The following is a 9,675-nucleotide window of genomic DNA, read 5'->3' on the forward strand; positions in this document are numbered from 1 at the left end:
GGTACCAGGTGCCATCAATTTTGAACCTTTTCACAAGATTCTAATTTTCTGATATGATGAATTTGAGATTTTCATTTGTTGTCATTTGTAATCATCAAAATTAAACAAAATAAACATTTGAAATATATGAGTTTGTATGTAATGTAAGAATATAATATACAAGTTTCACTTTTTAAATGGAATTACTGAAATCAATCTACTTTTTCATGATATTCTAATTTTATGACCAGCACCTGTATGTAGGCATGCATTCTTGTTAGTGGTATATGACTATTTATGAAGAATGTAATTTGTTATGTTTTGTGTTTGTGTGATTTTCCCATCAGGTTAGTCTGGCTGTTTCCTGGGACACATGGACCATTACATGTTGGAACTGAAGATATAACCAAGGATGCCTACTTTTCTGTGATTATATATTAGTGACAGTTAGGTCATGTGTATGTCTGTGTGTTTCACTGTTTGACTAGACAAATTAGCTCTCATCTATGTCCACAGAGATTATTACATACTGTGTAACATTATCAACTTTAAAGCAATTAGTTTTCTAAAATGTAACTTGATTTTGCGAACAAAAATGTATAAATAAACAAAGATAAATACTATTTTTTAATACAACAAATTAATTGGATTTTTCTCTGGAACTTGACATTATGACTTGTAATAAGATAGTAACAATTGTGTAAAACTTTGATTGTAAGATCTAATGTTTAGGTAATATGGTGTAATTTTCAAGTAATACATACAAGCAGTTATGTGGCAGGAACAGTACATCAAAATAATGTAAAGGATAATGTAAAAAAGTAAAGGGATAGTCTGGTCATTCCTTAAGCGATGTTCTGTCAAAAAGTTATCAGTATTTAGTGACTTTTCAACCATGGCAGCAGTCATAGATCATGAAGTGAAGAGAAAAGGACAAAAGTCTTCCTCCAAGCTATGTTAATGGAGTAGTTAGCTAATGGTTAATGAGGGCCAGTTTTAAAAAAAATTTTTAGACTTAGAAAATAACTTTCTTAAAAACGACTTACTGCTGTGAAAGAACGCCTATTAAACCTCTACACTTTTGCATAACCCTATTTGGTTAGTTTGTCACTGCTTTCTCAACAAAAACATCTGTGTTACTAAGGAAAAATATGTGTGCTGAGTATAGAGCAGTATGTACCATTGGAACTGAGGCTGTTGAATGTATCAGTCCATCTGATCACAGCCTCTAATCCATCCAAATTTTACTCAGCTTCCAGTGGCATACAGTGCCTATAAAAGTTTTTACCATTTTGGATGGTTTCTTTGCTATTATAAATATGTCATGGTCAATATAAATTGGCTTCTTTGACAAAAAAACAAAAACACTTTCTACAAAATTGTTGTTCTTTTAGCTGCTCCCTTCAACAGGGGTTGCCACAGCCAGCAAACTTCACACAAAAGATTTGGCAATTGTTTTATGCCAGATGAGCTTCCTGGGCTCGGACCTGCAGCCTCAAGATCACAAGCCTGGGGTACTGACCACAAAACTACCACTGCCCTTGCATTTCTAGAAAGTAATGCCAATTAAATAAAAATATGTGATGTAAAATAAGTAATTGCATAAATATCTGCCCCCTTTAAAGTGGCTGTCCTACTTCAACTCAGAGAAAAGATTATTGAAAAGAACAAGTCAGGGAATGATTCAAAAGGTTTTCCAAGGTCCTAAACATCCCCAGGATTCATATTAAACCCATCATCAAGAAATGGAAGGAATATGGGACGTGTAAATCTACCAAGAGCAGGCCGTCCTCACAAACTGAGTGATCGTGAAGAAGGAGAACAGTGAGGGAGGCCACCAAGACACCTGAGCTCTCTGAAGGAGGTACAAGCTTCAGCAGCTGAGATGAGAGAAGCTGTATGTACAACACAGTTCAGAGGGATTTCCTGGAGGAGTTCCTGGAACTTGGTGGTCTTGTAACCCGGAAACTGCAGGTTCAAGTCCAGGTCCAGGAAAGTCTTCCGGTGTAAAACAATTGCCAAATCTTTTGTGCAAAGTTCACTTGATGTGGCGACCCTCAAAGAAGGGAGCAGTCAACAGAACACCTCTGTGGAGCTTTTTTCACTTTGACATTAAAGGGTCTTTTTTAACTGACCATGACTGATTTATGACAACAACAAAAGTATAAAACATCCAAGGGGGTGAATATTTTTTAATGGAATTGTACATACATTTGCAGAGTAACATGGGCATTCTTTGGTTGAAATAACAGCGACAAACTAAACAAAACAAATGGTGTCATGCATAAATGTAGATGTGTTTTGGAAAAATAGTTGTTTTATAAGCCAAAAAAATCAATTTTTAAATTTGTCCCTTTCTTGGCTAGCCATTATCCTAGCCTAGATGAATAGTTCTTCCTATTTCTCCATAAACCTTGCTCAGTGACTGAAGTCATGGCTAATAAGGTAACTAATTGACTGAACATAAGTTCAAAAATGACCAGATTATCACCTTAATACACAAAAAATGGTATAAACCAAAGACTGTAAATAAATACGTGCAATGTGACTCCACCTTAAACATGTACTATAATACTAAACTAAGTGTCCCACCTTCTATCATTGCTGAGAACTGAAGCCAACTGGACCTGGTTTTCGGAAGCTGCAATGTTCTGTTTTTGGAACCAGAATCTGTGCACTAGGAATGTGTGGCTTCAAGTCTGCACACAATGGTAAAAAACTGAATATTTAAACACTTAGCAGCAAGGTAAGAACTATGAAAATTAATAAGAATAAAAAACTAAAAGAAAATAAATGAAGTAGACTTTTTCTTTCAAAAGAAGCAAAGTCCTGTTGTTTTAAAAGGGGCATGACTTAAAACTCGTGATGAGACCATCCTGTGGGGGACATTGTATGTGCTCCAGCTTCAAGTTCTGGGATATATGTCAACACCCTTGGACTCCACCTACTACATTGCACAAAGACTTTCCCAAGATATCCAGCTAATTCGGATCAAATTGACCCGAAGTTACAAGGGCTTCTCTTCCTCTCTTTGTCTCTCTCTCTTTTGAGAGAGGATGCATTTAACATCCTACTTTGCAAAGTAAAGATAATTACTCTTTATATGAACATAACCATCATACGGCAACCTGGCACAAGAGGATAAAACAACAATACCCAATACATTTAAAATCAACATCTCAGCAACTTTTAATAAAAATGTGTTGTTATTTTAACAATATTCAAAATCTTTACTGAGAAAAAGTACATTCACCCTGAGAAAATGACAAACAGAGATCGGGACAGATGTTGTCTTACTTGGTGCAGAAATTCTGAAGAAAACTTTGATGGAGGGCAAATTGTCCTGTTGAGGAGACAAAATATTACCTAAATGACACTCAAACTCTAAAAAAACATCTCACGACGGACCGGAAAATGCACAGAGAAACCAGGAGTCAAAAATGGTCATAAGCAGTATCTTCAGTTTAAAAGATTTATTAGCCTTAGTACTAAGGGAGACACTCCTTACCAGCTCACAGCAGGAACACCAGAAGATGTCTGACCTAAATCTCTAAAACATAGCATTTTAACCTAAACAAAGAACTGGCCCATCCTCCTTCGGTCATCTTTCCGGAACCCTGTATATGGACTTGTTTTTCTCCATCTTCTGCAGGTGGTTTTCTTCGAGTGGGTTTCAGTTCCTAATTAGCTGACTCCTCCAGACCTTCTTATCTTCGTAGTTGGTATGGCCAGTCACGTACACTACAAACTTACATGACCTCACCAGTGCAGAGTTACACTCATCCTCAGGTTAATACAATCAATAGAATTACAGAACATTAATACATGATTCTAACTGGTAAGGAGAGTCTATATTATGGTTTCACTTCACAGTCCAAAAGGTTCCCGAACAGCAGGAGAGATGTCATCTGTCTGCCCTATAATTACCAGCTACCTGGTAATAACTTTGTGCTGGATAATATATTTTTGGATATTAGTGGAAGTGTTTTATGTCATTCCCTAATTAAGTTTATTAGTCCTTTGTCGTTTTGTTCTTTTAACTGTGACATACAGCACACACTTACTTACACACTATTAGCAGAATATACCAAAACATACATTTAATAACAAAGTTATTCTGATTATCTCCTGCAGCAGTTAATAGTGAAAATAAATGGCGTATTTGGTTATAGTACTTATCGCCATACTGGGCAACAGGTTTATGCCAGAATGTATAGAAGTCATAAGTCAAGTAATAATCAGTAAGATAAGACCAAGGAGGAAAGTCTATGCAAGTTATCATTATTATTTAGCATTAGTCTTAAAGTAATTATCTGAAAATGTCTTTTATTGTTTTTAAAATAAGCAACTGCAGTCTAATTTAGAGACAAAGTGGAAATGTTCTAGAGATGAGATGAGTACTCCACATTTACAGTAACTGAGGTAATCTGAAAGAAGAGTCAAAAAACTTTTCTAGTTTTTTTTTCTGTTTTCACCTCAAACCTTTAGTGAGATCTGTCCTGCTGCTCCACAGGACCTGACAAACATAACGTTCTTAGCGTTCTTTTCAACTGATTAGGATCGCCAAAGAGGTTATGTTTTCCGTCTAATAGCAAAATTACTACTAAAACTACTGAACAGATTTTGATAACATCTTCAGGAACTGTTGGGGTTGTCACAAAAAAGTGAAAAAATTTTGGTGGTGATCCAGATCCTGCAATTTTTTTATCCATCCTTTGGCCTTGCTGAAGTTTAGGCTCTCCGAGTGCTTCTTTCTTTTTTGTATAACTTTAACATTTTATTCACATTTGCAAAAAGTCGCAACTATGTATTTGTGTCAGTGAGAAACACTGACGCAATGTGATGCTTTAAAAACAATGATGTACAGAAATGTTACCATTTGCAACCTATTAAACTCTGTCATATCTTACAATTTACTGCTGTGCTTATAAAAAAGTATTCACCCCTTGGATATTTTATGCTTTTATAAATAATCATGGTCAATAAGTAGCACAACTTCATAAAAACATGCAACAAAGCCAACTTGTTGCTCCAGGTTGTTAGGTCAAGCTCTCAAATCCATCACTGACCTTGACCATAGTCAGAATGCATTCAAAGACCCACCCATACAGAATGGGATCGTAGAGGGGTACCCACATGTACCTCCTCAAGTGACAGCATCAACTGCTTTAGGCCCAGTCCCAAACCAACAAACTCCTCTCTCATACCTTCCAGGCCCCACCCCCTAACTTTTTTTGGGCCCTGCCCACTTTGCAGCACCCACTTATAAGGTTGATTAGTTCCATCCATCCATTTTCTTTACCTGCTTCTCCATTCTGGGTCGTGGGGGAGCTGGAGCCTATCTCCAGCAGTCACTGTGCAAGAGGCAGGGGGCACCCTAGACAAGTCACAAGTCCATTGCAGGGCCACATAGAGACCATTCACACTCTCACTCACACCTAGGGACAATTTAAGAGTTATCAATTAACCTAACATGCATGTTTTTTTAGTCTGTGGGAGGAAACTGGAGTACCCAGAGAAAACCCACATGTGCAAAGGGAGAACATGCAAACTCCACCCAGAAAGGCCTTTTCGCTGGGAGGCAACAGCTCTAACCACTACGCCACTGTTCCACCTACCATGACCATGAAGTAGTCAAGCACCATCCTTGAAGACAGAGTGCAATGAATAATAGATCCAGTATGTGAAGCAAACAGGTAGTGGTTGACACCTTGGTTTTTCAGGCAGGTGTCACAATAAAACGTATCCTGGCAGAAGGTGCTACCAGTTGGCATCATCGGGTGGATGTGGTGGAGTATCCCCGATGGATACTCATAACTCTAGGGAGAACCAGGATGTTGGAGATCCTGATATCATCAGATGGCATACCAAGGACTGGATCAGCATCAAACACAAAACGTTCTGAAAGTCATTGAAGAGGAAGGACACCCAGATGGCAGGCAGTTATAGTGTATAATATTAAACTGGTTATACCGGATGTATGTCACATGTTTTGAGTTAAAAGTAGGAAAAGTGAACAGAATAGAATTTGTACAAACCTATTATTTTATAATTATTAAAACATGTATTTTAATTATTTTTCTCTCTGCTCCTGGTGGAAGGTGGATGTGTTTCTTTTCTCTCTGTCTCTGTCTTGTCTCTGGAAGATGTGGAAGATCTTTACATATTTGGGTTTGGATAACAGGATTTCTGCTGTTTGGATTAGGCAGTTACCTGACTTATCGTCAGATTTGTTTGATGAGTTTGGCGATATACACTCAGACAGTGATGTTACGGGAGCAGAATCGCAAGTTGGATGCGATCCTTTTACAGGACCGCAGACTGAATTGCGGTTCTGGGACTCAGGAATAAAATGGGTTACATCTTGGAGAAAGTTGCTTTGCTTGAATCAGGCGGAATGGACCTGGAATTTGGCTGTTTGGATTCGCCATTGAGAAGTATCAGCAAGACTTTTCAAGGCAGACGAAAAACAAGTCGGCCTGACCCAAAACAATTATTGTTATGTGAATCTGGCTTCCCTAGGCTGACCTAGGCCAGCTATCTTCAATTTCTCCCCGGATTTTATGTAAACAAGATGCTCTGCTCTCTCTCCTGCCTGAAGACATCAGTGGATCTGCTCTGGGCTGGCTGATAAACATTCGATCGCATTAACAAAGACAATGGCCTCTGTGACATGGTTCATGGACTTATCTGCAAACACACACACACATACAACACTCACCACACCATCTCTCACCACCTCTACACACACACATATTCATTTTCCATCGTCTCTGCCTCATCTTTCTCACCCCACTCCCTCCCTCCCCTCCTACACTACTTTAGTTAGTAATTCTTATGTTGGCTGCTAGCGGGCCTTTTGGTACTATTTAGAGAGTCTTTTGTACCGTTGGTTTAGCATTGTCATGTTTTAGCTTATTTAGCCTTCCTGTACATTTAGTTTAGTTGAGTTTATCTTAGCTCATATTTTAGATAGTTAGATTGTTAGATTCCTAATTGTTGTTTAGTTCAGCTTTAACTTTATCATGATTTGATTTAGAATATTTTAGCTACTATTTTGACTATATTAGCTCATGTTTAGATATGTTTAGTTTCATGATTTTATTTAGATTATCATATATTTCATTTAGATTATGCATGATTGATGTTTTTTTTTATGTTTTCTGTGTTTGATTATGTACCTGATTGTTGTTTCTGTGTTGTAAAGCACTTTGGGTCGCCTTGTTGCGGAAAGGTGCTATATAAATAAATTTCACTTCACTTCACTTCATTTCACTTCAAAAAGAAAATTTAATAGACAGTTTCAATTATCTGATTATATCAAAATAGTCTAAACTGTCTACATTTTTCTAAATTTATTCATATAAACTTGTTCATTAATCCCAATAAACATCCTGTTCAAAAGATCATTCTGTTTTAGATAAACTTATAATTAAAGTCTTCCTTCAGATCACAAAAGGGTTCATTCTTGCTTCAGAGTGTTAGCTTTGGTAAGTCATTGTTGAAATAATATAACTGGTTCAATCTTATTCAAATAATTTAGAGTAATTACTCAATGTTAAATCTTCAATTTTTCTTCCAAAATATTTTTGTTCCTTTTATATTCATTGTGTTAATTGTTCATTGACTTCATTCTTGTTTGTTGATTATATTTTGATTTACTTTTAATTTTGTAACAAAAACTTAAAAGGTGAGATTTTAATAAAAGCTTTAAAGCAGCAAATTGAAGTTAGAGTGTTTGACCTTTCTTTCTTGCATCCCTCTTGTTACATCTCTCTTTACTACTGTTGTTACCCTTGAATAATAGTCTAGTGAAAGTTTGAGCCATGTTTCTTGTGTGCAAATTATATTGTTTTTTTCTGTGTGGATGTTATCTGTTTGTCTTTTCCTTGTCCTGTGTTGAACTTGGTTCTCTGTTCTTCTGCATTTGTAACTTTGTTCAACTTTAATTTGTTGACTTTCAACTGCCTGTTTTCCTGTTATGCATCCTCAGTATGCTGCTGTATGATTCCTTCCACAGTTACAAGACTTCACAATTCTGTTGGTTCCATATTCACCATGTCCATTGTCAACTCCAAATTATCCACATCTCGGGTTAGCTTTATAAATACTAGCAGTGGGACCATATTTCTGGCACTTGTAATATCTGAGGGAAGAAAGTACATAGGGTCTTACACTGAAACACATATATCCTACTATCATTTTTTCTGGTAACAAATTATCTTTAAACTCCAACAACACAAATGGAATGTCAACCTTTTTACCATTCATAAAAGTCTGCAGTGGTCTAATTCCTTATACTTCTTATCTATTGATGATCTTTTTTCAACTCATAAAGTTTTTTTTCCCACAGGAATCCTTAAAATTACTTCTACATTCTGCATTTAATTAAAACGTGGACTGTGTCTAGCTGTGGACATGTGAATTTTTTCCTGTTGTTTTCAAAGTACTGTTTAAAGACTGTTTAAAAATTTTCAAGCCAGATAGTTTTATTCCCTTTGTGGACTACCAAGGCCCTAAAGACCATGTTGCAACAAGCAAACAAGTAAAACTTGCCTCACAGTAGTAAATGCTGAAGCATCACTAGTCTCAAGTCAGTATATGCCTGTACAAATACAAACATTGTTCAGTAACCTATAGTAAATATTGCCCCTTGATGGCTCCACTGGGGATTGAACCCAGAACCTTCTGCGTATGTAGCAGACATGTTGAACACTACACTATGGAACCCTCAAAAAGATACCTTAGGTGATTTGTGAAATTTCCCTTGATTGTATTTTCTATAGTTCAGTCCACTTTGCACAAACAACACCAAATGATCATGACAAGGGTTGGACATCAAGTAACAACCATCAAGTAAGTTTTAATGTGATTGAGTCAAACCAATGAGGCTATTTTTGAACTTGGAGCTCAAGCTTTTGTTTGAAGGCTCAGAGCCAGAGATCCTGACCTCAGCCTAGCACCTCACTGCAGTCAAAATCAGGTAAGTTAAACAATAAAATCTGTTTTATACAAACATTGAGGCAGCTAACAAGTTATACTCAATATAAAATGTTGGTTTAACTCAAATGCAAACCAGCTAACGTCAGCCAATGTATTTCTTCATAGAAAAACAACTTGAAATTGCTAACATTAGCCAAGCAGTTGATCAGACTCTGCAGTGTGCTACTCCCTTCACCATAGCATTCAAGAGAAAGAAGTTGGTGTAACAAATGGAAGAGTGCCACAGAAAGGTTACAGCATATATTGCCTATTAAAAGTATCAGAATCAAGAATTGTTAGGAACCGGAATCGAAATGAGCAATTGGAACCAAAATCGTTCACATTTAATTGATGCCCAACCTTAATCATGGCAGAAGCGCTGTTCATTAAAATGTTGTGTACAGTGTGTGTGTGTGTGTGTGCGTCTGTGTGTTTCCATCCATCCATCCACTTCCTCTTATCCGGGTTCGGGTCGCGGGGGTAGCGGCCTAAGCAGAGAGACCCAGACTTCCCTCTCCCCAGCCACTTGGTCCAGCTCCTCCGGGGGAATCCCAAGGTGTTCCCAGGCCAGCAGAGAAACATAGTCCCTCCAGCGTGTCCTGGGTCTTCCTCTGGGCCTCCTCCCGGTGGGACGTGCCCGGAACACCTCACCAGGGAGGCGTCCAGGCGGCATCCTCACCAGATGCCCGAGCCACCTCAACTGGCTCCTCTCGA

At 37.6% G+C, this 9,675-nt stretch overlaps 1 protein-coding gene and 1 non-coding gene across 2 annotated transcripts in view; one reads left to right on the forward strand and one right to left on the reverse strand.

Annotated features, from left to right (window-relative positions):
* nppa (natriuretic peptide A) overlaps window positions 1-1,341 on the forward strand; it is a 10,162-nt gene extending 8,821 nt beyond the window's left edge. Inside the window, exon 3 of the mRNA XM_017436736.3 lies at window positions 327-1,341. Coding sequence (XP_017292225.1) covers window positions 327-331 — 5 coding nt within the window. The 3' untranslated portion in view covers window positions 332-1,341. The remainder of the gene's footprint in view (window positions 1-326) is intronic.
* Window positions 1,342-8,636: 7,295 nt separating this feature from the next.
* trnam-cau lies at window positions 8,637-8,709 on the reverse strand. The gene has a single exon. It is a non-coding gene; the product is annotated as a tRNA-Met (tRNA).
* Between the last annotated feature and the right edge of the window lie 966 nt (window positions 8,710-9,675).

Source organism: Kryptolebias marmoratus, linkage group LG8 (assembly GCF_001649575.2).
Source record: "Kryptolebias marmoratus isolate JLee-2015 linkage group LG8, ASM164957v2, whole genome shotgun sequence".
Lineage (NCBI taxonomy): Eukaryota > Metazoa > Chordata > Actinopteri > Cyprinodontiformes > Rivulidae > Kryptolebias > Kryptolebias marmoratus.